This window comes from Oratosquilla oratoria, chromosome 6, assembly GCF_046742065.1.
Source record: "Oratosquilla oratoria isolate Oo_2021 chromosome 6, ASM4674206v1, whole genome shotgun sequence".
In the NCBI taxonomy this organism is placed as follows: domain Eukaryota; kingdom Metazoa; phylum Arthropoda; class Malacostraca; order Stomatopoda; family Squillidae; genus Oratosquilla; species Oratosquilla oratoria.
In genome coordinates this window covers 13,308,823-13,333,656 of record NC_134782.1, presented here as the reverse complement: position 1 = coordinate 13,333,656, position 24,834 = coordinate 13,308,823, and the positions used below count along the sequence as shown (strand labels likewise).

The window sequence follows — 24,834 nt, the reverse complement described above, 5'->3', positions numbered from 1 at the left end:
AGAGAGGATTCAGAAGGGTGGATATCAGGGGGTCTGGCATGCAGCAGTGTGTTGTCTTTCAGTGTGTTAATGGAGCGGTGAGTGATATGATTATGAATATGTTTCCGGAGGCTGGTATTTGGTGGTTGTGGAGGAAGAGAAGAGAGTATCTGTGCGTAATAAAGGTCTTTGGGTGTAGTTTTAATGTTTCTTGGTGTGTGTGGGTGTTCTGCTATGTAGTGTAGCAGGTGTGATGTGTTTGTGGTGGCTGCAGCAAGTGTGTGGTGTGTCTCACTGAGATTAGGAGCCCATGCAGGACTCGCATAATTCATCACTGAGCGTATGCATTGTTTGTATATTGTTATATTAGTTTCTTTGTTTTGTCCAAATGTTGTTCCAGTGATTGACTTAAGTGCGTTAAGTCTAGGTGTGCATTTGTTTTTTATGTTTGTGAGGTGTTGTTTGAAAGACATGGATGTATCGTATGTTACACCAAGAATTTTCGGTGTGTTTGTGTGTGGTATTAGAGTGTTGTTGATGTAGAGATGAGGTATGTATTTGTGTTCTTTTGTCCAGTTGGTGAGAAGTGTTGCTGTAGATTTGGTTGGAGCTATTTTGAGTCTGTTTGTGATGAACCATGTGTTGAGTGTGTCAAGGTAAGGCTGGATTATTTCTGCAGCTTTGTCTGTGTTACGATGTGTGCATGTGATTGTTATGTCATCTGCGTAGGAAGAGATTTGTATTTCTGAGGTGTCTGGTGTGGGTAAGTCATGCATGTATAGATTAAATAATGTGGGGGATAGAACTGAGCCCTGTGGTACTCCGTTCTTAATGTTTCTGATGAGGACTGAAGTAGGTGGTGGTGTTTGGGAGGGTATGTGAGTAAATGTGAGCAAATGTAAAGTAGTGAGATTACAAGGTGTGATGATGGAGGTGAATTTGAAGGGTGATAAGTTGGAGGAAATTGAGAGAAGTATTTAGGGTCATATGTGGCAGTGAATGGAGAAGTGGAAATGGAGGTGAGAAGGCAACCAAATGTGTGGGTGAAATGAAGTGTCGAGAGAAATGGGTATCTGGAAATGAACATAACGAAGTTTGTGTATTTACCTAGTTGTATTTACCTAGTTGTAATATACGGGAGGGGAGCTATGCTCGTGGTGACCCGTCTTTGTATCTCTCCGCATCAAGTTTTATCTTAAAATCTTGTATAGTGTTAGCACATACTGTTTTGTTGTCTAATTTGTTCCATGTATTTATTGCTCTGTGTGGGAAACTGTTCCTTTTCAAGTTTTTTCTATAACTATCCTTTTTCAATTTTTTTCCGTGTCCTCTTGTTTTACCGTTGTCCCACATTAATAGGTCGTTCCTGTCTAAAACTTCCATTCCTTTCATTATTCTGTAGATAGTTAGCAAATCTCCTCTTTCTCTTCTTTGTTCCAGAGTTGGTAGGTTCAATTTGGATAGTCTTTGCTCATATGTTAGTTCGGCGAGTGTCGGTGCTAGTTTTGTTGTCGCTCTTTGTAATCTTTCTAGTTTCTTAATATTCTTTTTGGTAATTGTGCCCATAGCACTGTATGGAGTACAAATTTAGAATTTGAAGGAGGCAGAAAGGAAGAGCCTCCATGTATTTAAGATTAAGTGTTTATGTATGATATGGGCTATGAGGATGGACAGAATGAGAAATGAGGTTGAGGCAAAGAATGGGTGGATAGATTTTCAAGACTGGGTTGATCAAAGAATCCTGGGATGGTTTGGGCATATGGAAAGAATGAGGGGAAAAAAAGACACGCAAAAAGTGTGTAGAAAGCAGAGGTGGGTGGAATGAACTTGAAGACCAAGAATGAGAGGGATGGGGTTAAGGGGGTCTTGGGTAAAAGGAGAATATCTGTTGAGCTAGAAAGAGAGAAGGAAAGAGATAGGTGTGAGTGGTTGTGAATGGATGGCAAAATGATGCTGTAAAAATGATTTTATTGTCTGCTTTGTAAATTGAGTGGATGAGAGGGGATGATCACCATATGATGAAGCAGCTTCAGTTGCAAGGCCCTGCTGTGGAGGTACTGTTTCATACTGCATTGCTTCTGACCTGGACAGAAGACGGGGGAGATGTTCTTTTATTCACGAGGAATTGAGGAAAAAGGACAATAAATGGGTGTTGGATGAAGAGTGCATGCATGGTTTGGGAGAGCTTTTGGTGTATATGCATATACTTTGTCTTGCTGCATTGCTTCTTACCTGAGCAATGCATAGAGGGCAGGGATGACCCATCATCTACTAGGAGCTAAGATAAGATGGAATTGGTGATAGATACCTGGTAAGTTTAAGTAGGGTGTAGGGTAGGCGCATGCCTCTATGCTGCCCCATTATAAGGGGAAAGGGCCTTTAGATATATATATATATGTATTTATTGACTGCATATAAATATGCAGCTAATATCCCAGTACAGACTGGTATAGCCATTATTTTACCTAGTTGTAGATATAGAACCATTGCTTATTTTAGAGAGATGGAAGAATACTTCATTAGTGCAGACACACCACATATTTTCCTTGTACTACTATGTTGGGTTCTACTCGAGTGATGCCAGCATTGGCTTCCTAATTATATTTATTTTGTAGTTGTAGCTGAGTGACCCTCTTATTCTGTGAACAAGCTTGATCTTTTCAGTGATTACATTCTGGGTGAAAGAGAACAAGTATAACAGCTGAAACTTTATATTTTATAATGCATGCATTGTGATGCATATTTGTACATCAGGCAACTAATGTGCATGCAAATATTTGACTTGTATTGAAGAGGTTAAGGTTAAAGACCAAGACATTATGATTCACAATCTTTATATGAATATTAAGCCTTAAGTGAGGAAAGATACATTTATTATATATAGTTTCCCTATATTATGAGTTAGATTTGGATGCCTGCAACAATACAACTAATGCTGATCATGAATTGGGATCTATGAAGCATTAGCACTTGGGTTCTTGAACTCTTGAGGATTCTGGTTGCTGTACTGATACTCTGATTGACCCTATGATAATCATGAGGTTGTTGTTGTTGTTGTCGTTCCGTAGACTGTCTGTTCAAGCAGTCCCGTCTCCCCAAGGAATGCCACAGCCAAAACTGGGTTTTCCCACAAATCCTTTATAGAGTGTATGTTGTGTTGTTTATGTGCATGATTGTGTATAATGCAGTCTTCCATTATGTGTTGTATGGTATGGACATGAAATAAAAACCATTTCATTAATCATGAGGTTGGTTACAATGGTTACATATCTGGAGGGGTAAAGAAATCTAAACATGTTTATGATAAAAGGAAACAATCCTTCTGTTACACCCATCTTGAGATCCAAAATGCACAATTTTCATTGGCCCCTGGACTAGAAAGGCTTCATTTAGGACACTTGAACAATGAGCCAGGCTTCATACAATAATGGAAAAGTTCACATTTTATCAAATGAGATAGGTGTCAGTTCTACATAATACATACAATATTCAATTATATTGTTTTTCATTCACTTTTGAACTTAATAATAATTCTTTTTTAGCCTGGTTTAGATGTTTAATGTGTCACTATAATTTTTTTTTCTTGGGTAACATTTGAATAATTTCCTTTTCTCCTGCAACGTGCACACTCACCTCCAACAAAAGTCATAGTTTAGTCTGCCACAGGCTCCATTTCAGCAAGATGTGCCTCCCTCTCTTCCTCTGAACTGAGTGGTACAAGGTACCAATGTGAAGAAAGTCCTGTGTAGGAAGTACAAAAGGATGCCAAAAATGTGTGGTCACCCCTGAGACCTTGGCCTTTTGTACGAGTCGTCTTTGACTCCTGAGGATTTTGGAGGCAAAGGAAAAAGAGGTCAGATGGTGTCTTCTGAACCAAGAGGTACTCTTCATCGCTCATACGGATGATGCTGATTCCCCTCCTTGTATGCTGCAAGAGATTTAATGCAATCAGGTGCCCTGGATTGTTTTTTTTTTCTTCTTCTTTATACCTTACAGCAGGAAAGACAATAGTTGGAGTTCACACACCAATTCAGTAAATCACTTCATGTGTCAAGATTAGGAAAGCGTGACATGAACCCCTTGACACCAATTTCATCACTAACACTTGTTCTTTCAAGTTAAAAAAGGAAACAAAAGAGGAAAAGAAAAATGAAAGATAAAAATGAAGAACAATATATAAAAAAAAAAGGAAAGCTCTTCCTTTACTTACTAAATCTGCAATGATAAGCTAAAACTGAAAACAAGATACAACTTACCTCAAGGCTCTGAAATTGAGGCCTTCTCAATCTTTTCTGCCTTTGAGAAATCTCAGCTTCTGCATCAAACTCCATGACCATATCATCCATCCAATGTGATGTGTTATGTGACAATTCATGCAATGTGATGTTAACTGTTGTCTGATTTATATGATCATGGTGGACTAGTTGAGTTATTGCATGATGGGATTTCTTCAACAAATTTTCTTGTGTTGTCTGATTTGATAAGTGTAATGCTGCCTCATGTGAGATGTGATAGGATGATCCTTGATATGATTGGTGTGGTGTGAGTGATGTATAATTTGCCACCCATGGGTTGCTCATTTTCACAGAATGATGTGATGCCCTATGTGATGGGTTGGGATGATCTGATGTTTTCTCTTCAGTCACATTGCTTGGTAATATTTGTTTTGGAGGTATGTGATGTGGTAGGATATCATCAGGAGTCTTGAGATGTGAACTGGGTTGAACTTTTGGTAATGAGTTGTTTGTTTCTATGTGGTGCAAAGGCTTATGTAATTCCATGTGATGTGAATGGTGGGGTTCTATGTGATGTTGAGGCACCGTGTCTTTACCAAGGATTTTCCCAGTTTCCCCAGTAAAGGAGACAATGTACAAAACACCATCTTCTTTGATGACATCGGTGTGAATCCTGAGGGGTGACACAGTCAAAGGAGGGTTAATACTTTCCACACCACAGACTCCTTTAGTCTAGGAGTTCTCAATTCTTTCTCATTCTTATGTACTGCTCTTCTTTAACCCCCTGGATACCAATTCAATACTGATTAAAATCATCAGGCATCCACTAAGTACCTCTGATCCCCACTATTCACTGATTCACTACCTGTGGATTCATACATTTGTAGAAACTGCTTAACAGCAGGTTACTTCTATGTTGTATAAAACAAGTCTTGCATTAGTCAAAGCTAGAACTTTAAAATCCCTTATGGGTTTCAGAGAGATTCTCTGGTGTGAAATTAAGTATTACACAAAATAAAGCAGGCCATAAGGATTTTTCACAATTACCTGAGAAACGTGATGGGAAATTCATGACCTTCTTCGCCTCCTCCTGCTAAGGATCTTTGACTACGTCTGGCATTCTTCTCTACCACCATCACTGGCCTCATTGTTATTCCCATGGAGTTATCTGCAACACCATCCACATCATCTCCACTTTCTATATCATAACTTGTTTTGTTTTCTGATGCAGCATGCTTAGTCTCATTCTGGTGCACTGGTTCCTGAGCATTGGATCTGACACCTAGGTTATCCATGGACATGGGGAACAAGGGAATATGACCCTCAAGTTCTGTCACAGGCTGAAGTGTGTACAGGCCATCATTAAGTTTCTGCAGAACAAAATTAGACCTCAGATTTATAAACCAACTGAGATACAATTATTCATACAAATATAAATACACACACACATGATGTCCTAGGAAAAATTGGAGGAAGTCTAAAAGTTATAAAGAAATATTTTCCATAAAAATGCATGAATACTTGGAATTGCTTAAAAGGCAATATAGTCCAAGCTAGAAGAAATAAATTAATTTTAATCTACATATGATAATTGGAGAATAAGGAGATATAGCCCTTGTTGGAGTAATACATGAATTTAAAGACAGTATACAAGTAGAACATGTTGCTCAAATTTTAGTTAAGATGGACTAAGGAAAGGTGACAATCAGTATGGAAGAGATTGACCCTTTTATTCTGGAAACTGTACTTGACACACCAGAAACTATAAGAGCAGAATATCACAGGGCTCAGTTCTATCGCCCACTCTCTTTAATCTACCGAAAGCTTTTTCCCCCTTATAAGGGAGGTAGCCAAGTCAGAGGAATGTACTGAATCCCACCCATTTCACTCCCACCACCCCCTCCACCCCTCCCATCTCGGCTCTTCATGGACAACTGGTCATCCCTGCGTCCACCAACTTTAATCTATACATGCACAATATACCCACACCCAACACTTTGGAAATACAAATCTCTTCTTATGTAGATAATGTAACAATTACATGCACACACCATAATACAGACAAAACTGCAGAAATACTACAACCACACCTTAATACACTCAATACCTGGTTCACTACAAATACTCAAAATAGCACCAACCAAATATACAGCCACTTCTCTCACCAACTGGACACTGGAGCACAAATACATAACATACCTCTATATCAACAACACTCTCATACCACACACACATACACCCAAGATTCTTGGTATAACATACTATACATCCTTGTCATTCAAACTACATATCACTAACATAAGGACTAAATGCACAATTAAACTTAATGCACTTAACTGCAGGAACAACATTTGAACAAAACAAAGACACTAATACTACAGTATACAAACAATACATACACTCATACATACATATACAAAGAGCTTTTTCCCCCTTACAAGGGAGGTAGCCAAAGTCAAAACATAAATCCACTCCCACCCATTTCATCCCCACATACTTCTCTCCCATTCATCACCCCTCCCTCCCTCTTTTCTTGGTTCCTCCTGGATGACAGGTCATCCCTGCATCTTGCCCACTGCCCTGGGTCAGAAGCAATACAGCAAGGGTGCTTCATTTAATCAGTGACCCCTCTTCTCCATACCCTCATGCAGAAAAGGAGAAGACGGGGAGAAATCCCTTTGGGCTGCGTCAAAATATCATTCACACATCCTCTCTCAACACCCCCATCCCCCCACCTACTCCCTTCCATACACAACCATTCTCCACTCACCCCTATCTTCTGTCTTTAACCTTTCTCAACAGACATTCCCCTCTTTCCCAATGTCTCTTTTACCTCTCATCCATTTCATCCTTGGTCACCCATTCATGTTCACTCCCTCCACCTTCCACACCTCTTTTACTAATCTTTCTTCACTCAATCTTTCCATGTGTCCAAAACATCTCGATACTCTTTCATCAACCCTATCTTCCAACTCCCTTTTCATCCCAGCTCTCCTCCTCACTTCCTCGTTTCTCACTCTATCCAGCCTAGTAACCTCTACCATACTTCTCAAGCATTTCATCTCAAACACATTTAAACTTTTCCTCCCTTATGTTCCATGTTTCTGCCTCATATGGTGCTGTCAGCACAATCACCTCTTCATACAATCTCCTCTTAGCATCATTTCCCAAATATCTATTTCTCATTGCACTTTTTAATTCCCCAGGGCATTTACTTGTTTCTCTTAATCTACATTCTACCTTCACCTCCACTCCTCCCTTTCCCATTACATTTGCCCCCAAATATCTAAAGCTATCCACTTCTTCCAGTCTCCCTCAATACTCACTTCCAAATGGCTGCCATCCTCTCCCCTTGTACATCTCATCACTTTACTTTTACCCACATTTATCTTCAACTTCCTTCTTTTGCACACCTTCTCAAACTCTGTTACTAACTTCCTTAATCCCTACTCTGATCTTGCTACAAGCACAGAGTTGTCAGCAAACAACAGCTGGTTTATCTCCCATTTTTCTCCATTTTCTTTAACCATCTCCAATCCTCAGCCCATTACCTCTGCATTTGCTTCTCACACCACCCCATCCATATATGAATTGAACAGCCATGGTGACATGACAAATCCCTGGCAAAGTCTTACCTTTACCTCAAACCATTTACTCTCTCCATTTCTAATTCTAACACAGGCTCTACTACTCTCATGAAAATCCTTGACTGCTCTTAACCTCTTCAATACAAGTTGTATGTTCGCACACAAACATTGGGTTGCCAGTTGTACAATGATTTGATGATGCATCACATCTTGTGCGCAAAAAGAAGCCTGATATACAATGACTCAATGATACATCACAATATCTGCATACCCTCACTCTGTATCACTAAACTGATGATGACTATCATCATCATTATTATTATCATTATTGTTATCATCATCATCACCATCATCATTATTATTATTATCATCATTACCATCATCATCATCATCATCATCATCATCATCATTATTATTATTTTGGATTTGTAGTAAGGATCTACATTTGATGTGTGGTGAGGCAAACTAGGAGCAAGTCCATTCGTTTTAATGTCACAGTCTTCTCTGTTTTACAAACGAGCAACCTCCGAGGAAGACTCGGGGGGGTTGCCAGATTCTAATTTACACAACTACAAGTAAGCTGTTGCCACAATAATACATGATTTCCTTATATCTACAATTTACAATGCATGGACTGAGTCTGGACTCTCGGTATCAATGCAAGGGATAGAACTTACAAAGGATAGAGAATATACAAGAATATGTGATAAAGAAATGAAATGATGCAAGTTGATCTGGTAGTATGGTAAAGACAAAAGGTGAAGCATCTATTGTTTCTGCAGGTGTTCAGGCGTGGTCTGAAACGCCTGGCTCTCTAGTCACCGTTCAGATCCGATGACAATGGAGTGTCCTTTGGGAGACAGGTCCCAGCGCAATGGAGAATTCCTGGGGAGTCAGATCCAAGCACAACAGTGGGCCACTGAGAGTTGTCTGAAGGTGCTATAGTTCCTTCTCACACCACATGCATGCATGCGCGCATGTGCACACTATACATCTAAAGGACTGACTCATCCTTTCAATCATCTTGCAACATTACTATTATTATTAAAATGCAATCAAACTTGTTCATAGTAAAGTTTCTATCACTAGGCAAAATAAACAAATAAATAAATAAATGATTAATAAAATGAGGCTGGGGCATGATCAAGAGTGTCAATATGATAAATCATATCCCACCCCCCTCTCTTTATATAAAAAAACACAAAAAAAGAAGTAATACATATACATCCATGATCTGTTATCACCAACTGCTCAGTGTATGATAATCCAATACTCATGCCTCAGCACTAGCTGCCAAATGTACGACAACCCAACACCTGTGACTCATAATGCCCTACGTGGGCATCATCGTAGTCTAGGGGTTAACAGCTTTCCTCCTATCCCATATATCTATAATACCTCCCACAGTGCCTTCCTGTCTACCCTGTCATAAACCTTTTCCAAATCCATAAAGGCCCAAAAAAACATCCTTACCTTTTCCTAAAGCTTTCTCTCATATCTTCCTTACCACAAAAATCTGATCCACACAACCCATCCCTGTCCTAAACCCACAGTTCCTCACCAATTACTCCCTTTGTTCCTCTCCTAATCTTCTCAATCAAAACCCTCCCATAAGCTTTCCCAACTCCACTCAACAAACTGAAACTACTACACTCACACTTGTCACCTTTTCCCTTGTAAAGCAGAACTATACAGGCACTCCTCCAGTCCTCTGGAACTCTACCCTCTTTTAGACAAACATTAAACAACCTCACCAGCCAGTCCACCATCACTGTACCTCTTTTTTTATTTATTTATTTTTTTATACACTCTACATGACACACATCAAACCCAAGTGCCTTACCTACTCTCATTTTAATAATTACTTTCACCTCATCTCTATTTCTCCTCCACTTTCCTCATTCATCACTGTCACTTTCTTAGCGCTTCTCACTTCAACTACCTTTCCCTCCCTATCCTCCTTCACCTTTAGCAACTCCCTAAAATACTCCGCCCATCTTCATCTTACTTCTGTCTCTTCCAATATTATCTCTCCATCTGCACACTTTACTTTTTCTTCTGTACTTGATTCGGCTCCTCTTCCTCTCTTAATATCCTTCCAAAACATCCTTTATTACTTTCAAAAAAAATTCTCATACTCTTACCCCATTTCACATCTGCTCTCTCATCCTATTTTGCAACCAATCTGTGAATGCTTATTTCTTCTCTTCTACAACCTTCTTTGCTTCATCATCCCACCACTCACTATCCTTCCTTCTATTTCTTCTCATCCTCCTTGTTCCACACACCATCTTTGCAAACTTTATGAGTCCCTCCTTGAAACATCCCCATTCCTCTTCGACTCCTAGTTTTACTCTATCCTTCACTTCCACTCTATTCTCAGCTTCTTCTTGTACTCCTTTTCTTTCTCATTTAAGTAGTTTACTCCAAGTACCTCCCTACCTTCTGTTCTTTTTCCTCTATCTCCATCTAGCTTCCACTCTCAACTTACCTTCCACCAGAAAATGATCTGATATTCCCCCACTCTCTCCCCTTAGAACATATACATCCAAAACTCTTCCTATTCTTCTCCTGCTTACCACTATACAGTCCATTAAAGCTCTATCTACCACCCTTCCACCCTTCACCCTCTCCCATGTGTACTTATGCTTGACTTTCTTCCTAAACACTGTGTTTGCTATTATCAACTCTCTTTTAGACACATAACCATCATACGATTTTTCCTGGCACACCACATTTTCCAACCACTCCGTCTATTGGTTTATCCCCTAGCCTAGTATTGAGATCTCCCAATACCACTACAGACATTTCTCCCTAATCCCTCTATGCACTCATTTAAACCTATCCAAAAAAAAAAAACCTTTGATCTACACTCTTCTCTCTACCAGGCCCATATGTACTTTCAAAGACCCATGTCTCCCTTCCCAGTTTCACCTTCATCCACATTAACCATGAAGAAACCTCCTTCCACTCCATCACATACTTACCTATCTCTTCATTTACTAGTATAGCCATCCCTTCTCTCCCTCATCCTCTCTTCACTCCTAACACCCTCCCAAACTCCAACTCACCCCTCCCTTTCAACTTATTTTCACTCAACGCCAACACATCTATCTTTCTTCTCACAAACATACTGCCTATCTCTTCCCTTTTACTCTCATCTGTACCATATCCATGCACATTAAAAGAACAAACTTTAGGGTTCTGGTTGGAAAACTCCTCCCAGACCTTCTTACGCCTTTGCTTTTTTTAGGAATGTCCCTTTTGAGGCCAAAGAGAGTAGGATGCCTAGTCCCATCCCCATCCCATTTTTGTTGCCTTTAACAACTCAAATGGGAACATTCAATGGCACTACTCTTTTTCCCCTACCACAGGGTTTGGCAAAAAAGGAAATGAATATTCAGAGAAGTAGTACAGGACACTATTATGAGTAGGGGACAGCATAATGGAGGGACAGTCGCAGTATAATAAAGTTGCATCATTTCTCTATGAATAGAGATATCCTCTAATACAGACAAAATGATGTGCAGCTCTGGTCTGCAGGGGCACCCCATATAGACCCTAAGTATCAGCTGCATGCTACTGAGCAGATTTTGACCCCACAATAAAATGCAGCAAACATCCCAGATGGGATATTGGTGATGAATCATGTGAGCCTTGCATGGGACCCTAATCTCACTATGACACCACAACACCCTTCAGACCATACAAAACAAAGCCCTAAAGACAATTACAGGCTGCACAAATACAACACTTACAGACCATTTACAGACCACAAACACTGCATACCCATTACACTACAGAGCAGAACAACCACACATACAAACATCAAAACCAATACCCAAATACCTATACCACACACAAATATTCTTCTCTCTTCCTCCACAACCACAGGACACTAGCCTGCAAAAGCATATCCATAATTATATCACTCACTGCTCCAGCAACAAACTGAAAGACTATATATTGCTGCATGCCAAAGCCCCTGATATCCATCCTTCTGAATCCACTTTCCCTTGAAAGGACAGAGTCCACATGGCCAAACTGTGATATGGCCACCATCCAGTTCTTCTAAGCTATCAGAAGAGGCTGGATGACCACATTACAGACAACTGCCCAAGATGTAATACTTCAACCAATACTACAGGGTGGGGCAAATCAAATGCCCGAGTTTTGAAAGGCTATTAGGAAAAGTAAAACAATACTTACAGAATTATTTGTTGTTTTATTCGAATCAGTATACAATGCCGTTTGTATGATCACTTTTTGAAGATGGCATCAGGAAGATGGTGGCCATTCTATAGCGATGCACTGTTGAAGGCGATGTCTGAAGTTTTCGGTTGCTCTTTGGTACATCTCAAGGGGCATTGCAGCGATTTCCTCCTGAATTCGCATCTTCAATTCTTCCAAATTGTGTGGCCGACTTCTGAACACTTTCTCCTTCAGATATCCCCACGGGAAGAAGTCGCAAATGCTCAAATGAGGTGATCGTGGGGGCCACTTGACATCACCCCTCCGAGAGACGAGGCGTGCCGGGAACATCTGTCGCAATTGGACCATTGCAACTTGAGCAGTGTGGGCTGTTGCTCCATCTTGTTGGAACCAGATGTCTCCCAGATTTGTTTCCTCACTTAATTCTTCCAATTTCGGTTCAAAAAAGTCTTCCAACATCGCAAGATAATGTTGAGAGTTGACGGTGACAGATCTTCCATCCTCCTCAAAGAAATAAGGCCTAATTACCCCAAATTTGGAAACTGCACACTAAACAGTAACTTTAGAGGAATGGAGCGGTCTCTGGTGAAGTTCTCTTGGGTTGTCTTCAGCCCAATAGCAACAATTTTGCTTATTCACGCTTCCAGAAAGGTGGAAGTGGGCCTCGTCACTGCTGAAAAAAGTTGACGGTTCGGGGATGCAGTTCAACATTTCCTGACTACTGAAAACAGCGGGGTTTGGTGGTCACAACGAGACCACACACCTTACCATCACCACCACAGCCATTTCGCGTGCCTTTCAAAACTTGGGCATTTGATTTGCCCCACCCTGTATACAACAAATTATTGAAGACAGCAATGTACACAAACACATGCCAACAACAAAATATACACTCTACAGAAGGATTTGAGGGAAAACCCAGTTCCCGCCATGCCATTCCACAGGGAGACAGGCCTACTCAACTAGACAGTTTAGGGAAGGACAACAACAATAACAACAGCAACAACACAGGTTCTCCGCATGTGTAATGCAAATCCAAGACAATATGCAAATACTTAAATACTATTTACAAAATACATATATCTAATGCCTACCAACAATGGAGAAGCCACATTATGTTTCTGAAGAAGTCGAATTAAACTCAAGTGGCGCCCTGGCTGATAGGAAGCGAGGAAGTAGGTGTGGCCAGGATCAGGAGAGAAGGTGGTGCTTAAAAGGGAAATTGAAACCTTTCCATATCATGTTAAGTTGAAAGAAATCACATCCACCTAATCACAATTTGCACTGATTTCTATCAACATTCATACTTAAGAAAGGTTTGGACATGGTGGTCTCTCAAGCGAAGCTTTCTCCTGAAAGAAGTCAGCCAAAGTTTGATGGAGCCCTGGGCGCGACCGATGTTTTGATTCTTTTTCCAAATGCCTTCAACGTGTTTGTCAATCTATAAAGAAGGAAAGGTTAGTCCACTGAGTCACTATTTATGTATAGGTTACCAGTTTATACCTATCATTTTACACTTATCCTTTGAACTTGTGTCCACTTTAAGGGCTTTATTTTAACTATGACCAGATGATCTTTTTCAGCTCAGAGAAGCTATGATGGAAAAAGAAAATTATAGGGCTATAGGAAAAGATAAGATACAAACAGTAATGAAAATTATGAAAGCTTGTAAGGTACCTGCATTGGACAAGTGTCACATGGAATGTCTTATGAAGGGAGAAACATGTACACTGGTTTAGCTAGTGAAGTTGTTTAATGTGTGCCTAAGGGAGGGGAATGTGAAACAGGACTGAGGGACTGAATGTATAGCTCCACTATACAAAGGAAAAGGGAACAAATATGAATGTAGTGACTTCAGAGGGATTAGTCTGTTCAGTGTATTGATAACGTATTTGGGAGGGTGTTGATTGAGAAGATTAGGAGGGGAACCGATGAAGTAACTGGAGAAACAGTGTGGGTTTTGGAAAGGAAGAAGTTGCATTGATCAAATTTTTGTAGTAAGGCAGATATGCAAAAAGTTTTTTGGCAGAAGATAACGATGTCTTTTGGGCTTATTTGGATTTGGGTAAGGCATATGACAGTGAAAACAAGAGGGCATTGTGGGATGTGTTGAGGAGAGTTAAATTTTTACATAAGTAGCACAGCTTGTGCTATGGTAGGGGATGAAAAGATGGAATGTTTAAGATAAAAGTGGGGCTGCATCAGGGGTGTGTAATATCACCATTGTTGTTCAATGTGTACAAGGATGGGGTGGTATGCGAGATAAATGCAAGGGTGATGGGTAGGGGTTCAGAGATGGTTAGAGTGTGGGGAAGGTGAGCCAGAAGTTGTTTGTGGATGACGCCGCACTTATGGCTTCATCAGAGAAGGGTCTATGATAGCTAGTGGTGGAATCTGGGAGGGTATACAAGAACAAAATGCTGAAAGTAAATGTGGGCTAAAGTGAGGTGATAGGATGTACAAGGCAGTGAGTTGGAAGTAAGTCCTAATGGAGAGAGGCTGAAAGAAGTAAAGAACTTTAAGTATTTAGCAGGGAATGAAGGAATAGGGATGGCATTAAATTACAGAAAAGGGGAAGCAAGTGAATATCTTGGAGAAATGAAAAGTGTCATGAAAAATAGGTATCTGGGGATTAATGCAAAGAGAAGACTGTATGAAGGGGTGATTGTCCCCATTATGCTGTATGGGGCAGACTTGGAAATTAAGGTAGAAAGGAGCCTCAATGCATTTCAGATGAAATGCTTATGAATTCTGGTGGGGGGTTATGAGAGTAGAGTAAGAAATGAGGAGATGAGGTAAAGAATATGGGTAGAATTAAAGAGAACTGACATATGATGGAACATGATACAGTTCATAATTTCAGGATTCACCAGGATGAACATCTATGCAATATGCTGTAATGTCTGTTAACTGATTATTTTGTTTGGTTTTATTTCTTCATATTTATTCATTCAATTATTTGCAGATTGGATATCTAATTACTTCTTTATTTCTTTACTCCCTGTATCTGATCCCACTGTAGACCAAAAGGCCTCCTGTCAGCAAGCTACTGCAACCCTATGAATAGAGAAATCGTTCATATTATATTTACCTTCTGCATATGGTCATCAATCTTAAGTATAAGAGCAGCATATACATCAAGGATGACATACACCACATGTATGCGATTGGGGTCACTAGCGTCTGAATACTTAGTGACTATATCCTCAAGGACATCGAGTTTCACTTCGCCATCAAAGATGGGCTTTGTGTTGAACTGGAGGCTGTACATACTCATGTTGGAAATATCTTCATTAAACTTAGGGAGAAAGTATTTGATGGTTTCCATCACCTGTAATTCATTGAACATTCTCTCTTGGATCTTGCGCCTCGTGGATCGTCTCCTGCGATGCTGAAGAAGGAAATTAGGCTGTGTGAAACTGTGATAAAATAATACTAGTTTTATCTTATTTTGAATAACCCTGTGCATTCATCCCCAGATAAATGTTGTGGCATGTAGTAAATAAAGGATATAGCCTACAAAGGAACTATAAAACTACTTAGCACATTAATATTACCAGCCCTTTTCCAAGCACAAAGGACTGTGTTATTGCTCTTGTGGTCAGAATGCAATGGACGAAATACTCCTTCTAAACCACCGACTCCCTTTTAGAATTTTTTTTTGTAAAATATCCCAATGAGTTCCACCATTGTAATAGTCATATTTTGATTATAATACTTGTTTTTAAGAGCAGATTCTATGAGATTTCCGAACATCCTCGAAACGCGCAGCCATTCATCACACATTGGCGTAACGTTCTTAGTACACTGTATCAAGATAATAGCGCCATAGAATTGATTATTGCATACACACTCACGGTTTCTACTGAAAAAAGTTGCAGAATTTTATTGAATCTGAAGAAAAGGAGTTAGACAGTGGGATTCGCTCATTATCCGTCCAGCCATACGTGTTTGAGTCCATAATACGACGCCAAACGTCAAAAGATGACCAGGTAATGCATACCGAAGTTGACCTTCTTGACGATGATGATGAAAATGAGAAGTCCGGTTATAGTAATGAAGAAAGGGGATAGGAATACGATCAGGTGGGAAATCAGGGGTACAGGGTAGAAAGAATACTAAACACTGACTGGTATATCTAGGGATATGCTAGGCCAAAGGTGAAACTAGATCATCATCTTATTGTTTGTGTGAACTTAATCAATGAATTGGTGCTGTGGTTATCGGCCTAACCTTAATTTTACTCGCCCACCCCCATCCCCCAGCCAGGGGGATAGGGGTAGGTGAGTGGGTGGGGGATCTGGGGGATAGCCATAGGCTTCAGCCTAGTTCCAGTCATGACAATCTCAGTCTCATGTCACGTAAGCATAGGTCAACGACACAGACCATAACTTGGAAGTGTAGGGGCAGTCATTTCAGTTTCATGGTCTATCATAGGGCCTAGGCCTGCATAAGCATGACATGTCATTTGTGTGTGCTGTCATGTAGACTTTTGTGAATCTGCATATAATATGAATATTCGCTAAAACGTGCAGCACCAATGATGAATTCACAATTGGCCACACAGATAACAAATCCATTAGACAGACATAAATCATGAACTCTAACCTTACATATCCTTCTTATGAATCTTCATAACATAATGTGTGCATGTCAAATAGAGTCGTTGTCTGAGCGTCCAGTTATGATTATTTGTGCTGCACATTTTATATTCATAATCTGTGCAGATTCACAAAATGTGCATTACATTATACATAGGTTACCTAGGCCTATAGCCTAGGCTATGGCCCGAGTTGCTGGCCTAGTCCCAAACACTGCAGTGCAAAAAGCAATGTCTTACCTCTAGCCTGCGGCGTTTGTTGAAGGCCTGACTTCGACTTTTGGCCACTTTGGGGGTCGATCCAAGGACTGGATTGGGTGCAAAGATCTTTGGGATCGCATCTGTCTTTAGATGAGGCCTTACAACTCCCGAATATCAAATAGAATGAGCCAGATTCTTCACAAAACAGTCAGACTCAAAGTGATCCATGCAAAGTTTAGAATGCGCACTGGGCATCCTCAACGATCCCTTCTTTCTCCCGTCTCTATTCACCTTCCGCATCCATTCAGCCCGTCGATCTGCATCGCCGGGGTATTGAAAGAAGCTGCGACCGTTGCCTTGCCCGTTTTTACACTCTGCAGCTACATATTAGACTATAATTTATTCATTTTTCTCACAGCTATTGAACAGATTCAATGTTTAACAATGGCATGGAAAAGTGATGTTTGGTTACTAATACGATACATTTCTAAAGATTCTCGACGATAGCAAAGTGTCAAGGCGCTGTTTTCTAAGTGCAGACGATTTATTCAGTTTTAAAATACCGTTTTGTTGCCAAAAATCGAGTTTAAGATAAGAAAATAATTCGTAGGAATGGTCGACAATACTTTTTTAATTTAGTCTGCTCAGATTTAAAAAAAAATGTCTCCCGTTGTGCATTCTGACCTTAATAAGGAAAGCATTTGCCAACAGATGAGACATTGATGAGATTAAAGATGTTGGCAGTGACCAATTTTACCCACGTGACTTATTGTTAGTCTGCCATATTGGACGGGTAGCTTTCCCCGCATCGTTAGTGTTTACATTTTTTATGTTTAGTTTAACTTAATGGACACAACTTAAGTATAACAATAACAAGTGTTCCATCATAATTGAAACAAGTGAGAGGTAACAGTATGCTAGGTGTAGAAAGAGAAAATACCATACCAAGGCATACACTGACAAAACATGGGAAATGGTTCACGCAAGTATTTTGTTCTGTACACAAGCCATCCCGGCTGAAGAAGTAGCTTTAGTTCAGAAAAACAAGAAAATTAGAGGCGCATGGGACCAAAATTGGAGCTTCAGGGTTACTGCATAAGGAAGTATGACCAATTTATAGAAAAATAGGATCGGGAGAACTGTCAAGATTGCAGTGCTCTCACTAATAAATTATGTAGGGCATGTTATCATGTCATGTTTCTGTTAACGTTTTCATTAAAGTCACATGAAACCTGTCAATATGGGTAGACACTGCCACATAAATAACACATAGTCAAGAAGATGGATGTACGTGTAGGGGAATACAGGGTTAAAGATAGAGGTAAAGGAAATTAAATGTTGAATAATTACAACGCTGAAGCATCTCTTTACCCTGTATTGGACCCGAAGTAGGAAGGAGTGCCTCTTAGATCCCAGTTCCTGGCCCAGGGTGTGTGCTGTTAGTCTGGAAGACAGAGAAAACGTTTTGAATCCAGGTCTTCATGCAAAAATGTTATCATGTAGGTTCAATGTCTTGTGGACCATTTTCAGTGGCAGTGGACTTTTCCCCGTGTGAAATAAAACTAACTGATCTGGTGTATACTCAAGTAGTCTGAGTTCATTGCGGCATCGAAGGAGTTACTGAGAGTGCAGAAACCCCCCCCCCTTACTCAAGACAGGGTACCACCCTCAATCAAATAGATTCTTCCAGCTTTAGCAACAACAGAATCTGTTCAGTGCGTCGTAATGGCAGTTAGAACCTTTACATTAAGGGATTCCCAACAAATAAAATCCCGACGTCAAATACAACTGCGTAAAGTATAATTACAAGGATGAAGTTTTTGTCTACACTATTATTCCAAAGAGTAATGGGAAAGAATTATCTATGTCGATAAAACTTCCTTTGCTTAATCAAGATCGATTCCAAATTTTTGTCATAGAAGAAATTCTCTGGCGACAGAGTAAAAGAAGCATCAGCTATATATTAGTAGTGTTACAATAACATATATTTGCTTATGAAATCCAAAATATACAACAAGATTTAGAGATTGCTTGGACCTTGTTTGATCCAATAGTTTCAACTGGACTATGGCACGTGAACGAGGGCAAAAGGTATTCCCCTTAAAATTCTAATGCAAACTATCAGATACTGCTGTTTTATCAAATTAAAGGTTATCTTTAAATCGGTTATTATTTTGACAGGTACATTGACAGAAAATCGTTTGATGTAACTTCCACGACATAATTTTTTTTTCATAAAATGAAGATAATTAAAATAACTTCCTCCAATATATATCATAAACGCCCTTCCGAATATTCAGACTGTTGCGATTATTGTTGCATTGACAAGGAAGTTTTAGTAGATTTTGTTTCTACCCAGCGTGTTCTCTGTTTCAGCCCACTGTTTGGCGATGACTCGATTAAAAATCAGAGTTTGGTGTACACTACAGAACAGGTGATATGGAATGTGTTCAGACAACAGATTTTTTTTACCAATAACTCATCCACTTTCAAATTGTGAGCTGTCTGGTCTGTAATTAGAAAGTCTATCTTCTCGAACAGAATTTTAGATGCGATACCACTTGCCGCTTCCAGGATTTCAAGAACTGCCATCCTGAGAGCAGCCAAGTTATTCCTGTACTCAGAAGCAATGCTCATGCTCTATAGGGCACGGTATGGTCCACTGACAGTAATACTCTGAACGGAAAAAGAGCCAGCGCCCTGCTTCTTTGAACCGTTATCTACATAAGTCACAACTACTTATAGTTATCTCCTGGACGATTTCATCCAGCGCCATGACTTCAGTGCTCTTGCCTGCATCTCTGATACACGGATTCTGGCAGGGTCACGGGTGTCCAGATCAATAAATTCTTGTTCACCATGTGCTTTCCAGTTTCGCCCAAACATCTTGTTGCCAACTATGATCACAGCTGATTCTGCTTGCCACTCAAGGCATGTGGTAACAGCTCTTCAGTTTGTCAACAGTCTCGTGGGATTCTGGTCGGACTTTTCGTATATTTTCACGGATGTACTGATATCGGTGTGGCAATTCATCATGCTGCTGAGTAACTGTTTGTCGCTGTTCACCGCTTCTTAACACTTGAACCCTCACCTTCTTCAGCAGAAATATGATTTTCAACATCAGAGTAGGTGTTTGTGTCCATGCCAGGATCTTTAGAATCAGACTGTTCGCTGTCTTCAAAGGATACAACTGACATAGAAATTTCTTTCTCCTTTTCACACTCGGCTCTCATTCTCTCAAAGCTCTGTATATCCCTACTCCGACGCTCCATCGTTTTCATCCATTTCCTGTCCACGAAGTCTTCACAGTACATTTTCTTCTCGGTTCTTTGATCCTCAAGGAAAGCCATTTTCACCAAATATTTCAATTCCATCTTGCGTATTTCAGTCATGGCAGAACAGGTCCATCAACTGTTTTATCCTTTCATTGAAGCCTTCTGCTCTTGCTTGAAAACTGTCACTTTGTTGCTATTTCCGTGTCTGGATCAGAGTGACAAATTCACCGAACAGCTTCAGGATGTGTTTATGTGTCTGGTGTGGATGGTGAAAGTGGCTTCATCACTCCACAACACATTTTTACACTTCTCCACATCCCACTGTAAATATCTGCTGCCAAAAGCGACCCTGTTATTTTTCTGTTTTGTGGATACAAGTGGTTTCTTGCGAGCATTGTGATGTTAGGATTGCAGATCATCATGCAGGCGGCGCACTGTTCTCACAGACACATGACCAAGTAATTTAGGGTTCTATTCCTTCAACTGCTGCGCTGTTATACGTGGACTAGCATCCACCTGTCTCTTCAGTACCTTCAGAGTACGAAGAGTAGTCTTCCTGGGCCTCCCTGTGGGCTTGTTCTGTAATGGCGGATCGGCTCCACCAGCATTACAAGTTTTCTTGGCCCACCGCTGCACACTTCGCAGTGGAGAAGTGGAAAAATGTGTTGTGGAGTGATGAAGCCACTTTCACCGTTACTGGAAACCGTCCTGGCAGTGATCCTTTGGATCCAAAATTCACACACAATACTGTAAAACATCCTCATTTACTGATGGTTTGGGGTACTTTTGGCTACCATGGTGTGGGATCATTAGTGATACTACCAAAAAATGTAACTCTGAATGCAGACCGATATTTTGAACTACTCAATGATCATTTGAAGGACTATTTTATTCAGTGCAAAACAGATGTCTTTATGCAGAATGGTACACCATGCCACACTGCTAAACTCATTAAAGAATGGTTTGCATTCTGTGATGTGGAGTATATAAAATATTGGCCAAGTAATTCGCCTGATTTAATTCCAATTGAGAACCTCTGGGCACTCATGAAAGATAAGTTACGTTAGCGCGACACTTCATCAACCCCCAAGCTGGAGGTAGCCATCAAGGATATTTGAAAGAACATGGACCCTGTGTAGCTTCAAAATCTTGCAGGATCTGTCCCTAAACGTCTCCAAGAATGTATCAAAAGAAAGAGGTGTCCAACAAAGTACTAGAGAGCTGGTAAGTACCTGATAATGTAGGTTATTTGAGGAAACTTATTTTTACTCTGGCGCCTAAGTTTTTGTCCCCCACTGAACAGCAAATTCAAATTTTATTTGTTTGATTAGGGATGTTAGGCCAGAGGAGTGATTCAATTGCCAAGGGGATTTTAATTTTGTTTCAAAATAAGCATGCTCTTATAAGTGTGTCTTGTGTGTGTGTCTCCCCCTAGACCTAGTTTGTCAGTAAATTATTTATCTTTTTTTAATTTGGTATTTTATTTTTTCAGGGTGAAATCTTGTGTTGAAGCAGGTGCTACGCAAACAAGGTCAACAACTGCCTGCAAATGAGAAATCCGTCAACCTTAGTCAGGTTCGTTCGTCCGCAATAACATGTGACGTCATAGCAATGAGGGTTTCTATTTTTAGGAACTGTGCGGATTGATATCGGAACACAAACATGAGCATGCCGAAACAAAACAAACTATCCTTCACTGGCTCATTACTATGATTGATTCACCTAGATAGCTATCTTTACTGATGTCAGGCTTCACGTAAGTGAGTAAAGGGATAGCACGGGCACGAAGGTATGCAATGTCTGGTTAGTTCAATTAAGACTGAGCTGTATACTTGGTTTTAGGTGTTACGGTGTTTTTAATGATTTGTTAGTGTTTAGTTCAGAATAAATAATAGTATGAAGGGAAGAGGAAAAGGGGGGTAACCTAATCAGCTGATTGTGGGCCCAACGCTGTGTGAAGTGTAATAAGAACCAGTAGAGGTGAGAGCAACTACATCATCAGATAAGGAGTTCTATTGACTTACACATCTTACCGAGGACAATCTCCTCATAGCCTCAAGAGAACAGTAGTGGCATGATGAAAATTGTCACCAGGGTGAATACTACATGATTGTGAGATATTTATTAACACTATTAGGCCAGAGCATAGCGCTCGTCTTTCTACCGAATTCATTATCTTGAGGAGTTCACCATATGGGAGCTGAGTTAATCCATCTCATTGACAGGCCCAAGTTTACTGAACAGACTTTAGTAATCAAAGGTCCCTAGTAAAACTATTTTTTTTTTAATATGCTTGAAGTTGTGAGATCTGCTGGGAGTACATCATGGAATATATCGGCAGATATTCCAGCTGCTTTGTTGACAATAGATAAAGAAAATGAAATATAAGAGAGTGCAAGTACTGCAAGATCCTTTTGGGAATTAACAAAGGGTATGACGCGATATAATGTTTTCGCGCTTTGATGGTGAGGATTTTTTTTCATCAGCCATGCATAGTGATAGTGAGCAGAATAACAACATCAGCATGCCACCAACACCCGCTATTTGTAGGATGGCGCAGTAAATCAGCGTCAAAACAAAAGCGCGTTACTGCTGCTGCTTACCCTATGTCTTCGGAATTCCCCGGCAGAGGCTTGGTATCACCGTCGTCCTCCCCATTCTCCTCCTCATCCTCTCTACTTATCACTGGACCCTCTCCGTCACTCTCCACACCCAGGAATAGGAGGAACAGAGTCGTGAGAGTCAAGGTCGTGAGGGCAACTGTGGCGGCAGACCTAGATCCTCTCCACTCCATCGCCTGTCTTGAGATGGCACATGGTTAAAACTAACCCTTACACTACTGACGGGTTGCTACACAAATGAATAAAATTATTTGGCGTTAGCCAGAATGAGAACATATTTCTTAATCCGACCTCGTTTGAGGTCGAAAAGAACTTTGCTTTATCATTGCAACCTAGGGCAACTACTGTATATCTCGTTTCACACGCATCGACCTTTCGTGGTGCTCTCAAATAACCATGGGTGTCTATGGACACTTTTACACGTGATCGTGGTCGTGACGTGTGAAAGCGTCCATGGACTCATGGTTATTTGAGAGGACGACGTCGTGTCGTGGACGGAACACGACGAAAAGCCGATACGTGTGAAACAGTCTTACATTATAGCACCTTTGTCATTGAGGGTGAGTTGTTGGGTGCCCGCAGGTGGTAGAAGCCATATGCCTTTCGTTCTCCAGAACAGAACAAGAATACCTCTGTACACAAAGTTAAAGGTAAATTTGAAATTGAGACAAAGAGAAAATATCAAAATTAAAATTAAGATTACGCGGCTGAGATTAAGATGAAACAATTGCGGTTGAGCTGAAGATGATGTAACTTGAGATTAGGATTGAGGGTTCGATGAAGACATGAGAAAGAAGTTAACGACCGTGAAAAGAGGTACTGCTGGGCACAAGTCTAAATGTTTTATTGTCAATCACCTTGAATTTTTTTCTTTAAGAAATACCAATGTGGCATGTACAACACCCAATGATGCAACCGATATTTTTCTCTGGAGGGTGGGAAATTAATTCACGTACCTCATTGCTGAGAAGGATATGTACCGTAAACGCATTAGTGGAGAGATTCCCAGGCATTTTGGGATTACTGTTCAGTCCAGCACGGCACATCAACCTTTTATCCTCTATTCCCCATATTCACAAGACTGGGTCAGCATTGATAATATTTTTTTTACTGTCTTTGATTAAATATATTCGATTCATTATACAGGGTGTAGGATGTCCCAAAAAATTATTGTTTTCAAAATGCTTCGCAACGTTTGCGAAGCAATTCGTCCGCGTTATTATCAGCTGTGTCTAGAATATAACAGGATTCTGTTTGTACATTTGCGAACACGCAGGGAAATTAGACTAGACTAGATCAACTGGGAAAGACTAAAATTATCCTTCATTTCAAATTGATGACCATCATTTACGAGACAGCTGATAACGCAGACTGCTGGGTTCTCAAACTTTACGAAACACTTTAAAAAAGTGAGTAAATGTTTCTAACACCCTGTAGTGAGCCCAACTCTACGTAATACATATCCTGTCGCAAGGTGTTGCAGCATTTTCTCGGTCCTTTCTTTGCCCCCTCGCCCCTCTAAGGATTAATTCACCACCAGTTTGGGAGTCACTGTCTAAGTATGAGCCACTTTATGACAAGCTCACAGATTTCTCATTTGAGAGCAACATCAAACTCGATCAAAACGATGCAACAGGTCTGGAAACTATCGGAGACATCCATTGCCCTTCCTGTGTACGACGCGATTGTGTCCACAAAGATAGAAACGCCGGTCAACCACAATCCATAAACTGCCTTCAAGTATCCTTCAAACCACACTATTTGGTAACTTGCCAACCCAAGGGCATTAGCAAGGACTAACTCTAAAACGAGGGTGTGTGACTGCACGCAACACCCATGGTGGCAAAACTTTCATTCAAACTTTTTGGCGAATTCTAGAATTCTCTAAACACAACGATGCATTCGCCACACAAGCCACATCTCGCCGTGGACACAATGTGGTTATTTGTCAACTCATGTACAAGCGCTGGATTGTTCAACGCAATAATATTTTCTAATGCACTTGCAGATTAGTTACAGGAGAAAACGACGGTTGAATCAGCGATTCAACATTGTTACCTGAGGACCTTATCTCTGTGCGACAGTATTGACGGAAAAATACAATCGTTACGAACTTGTTCACAA

At 40.4% G+C, this 24,834-nt stretch overlaps 1 protein-coding gene across 1 annotated transcript; it reads right to left on the bottom strand.

Annotated features, from left to right (window-relative positions):
- Positions 1 to 2,575: 2,575 nt before the first annotated feature.
- Positions 2,576 to 24,834, bottom strand: LOC143026298 (uncharacterized). The gene is made up of 9 exons (XM_076186439.1): positions 24,769 to 24,834; positions 22,693 to 22,890; positions 18,186 to 18,258; positions 15,105 to 15,404; positions 13,321 to 13,454; positions 13,108 to 13,222; positions 5,262 to 5,584; positions 4,236 to 4,887; positions 2,576 to 3,907 (listed from the first exon to the last, which is right to left on the bottom strand). Exons 2-9 carry the CDS (start codon positions 22,881 to 22,883, stop codon positions 3,632 to 3,634), a joined length of 2,064 nt encoding a protein of 687 aa, XP_076042554.1. The 5' UTR covers positions 22,884 to 22,890; positions 24,769 to 24,834; the 3' UTR covers positions 2,576 to 3,631.

Coding starts and splice junctions, on each gene's coding strand:
- LOC143026298 (XM_076186439.1), bottom strand. CDS start 22,883: ATGGAGTGGAGAGGATCTAGGTCTGCCGCCACAGTTGCCCTCACGACC. Junction 13,223..13,320: donor CATGTCCAAACCTTTCTTAA/GTATGAATGTTG, acceptor TTCCCTTTTAAG/CACCACCTTCTCTCCTGATC. Junction 4,888..5,261: donor TTTCCCATCACGTTTCTCAG/GTAATTGTGAAA, acceptor GTCACCCCTCAG/GATTCACACCGATGTCATCA.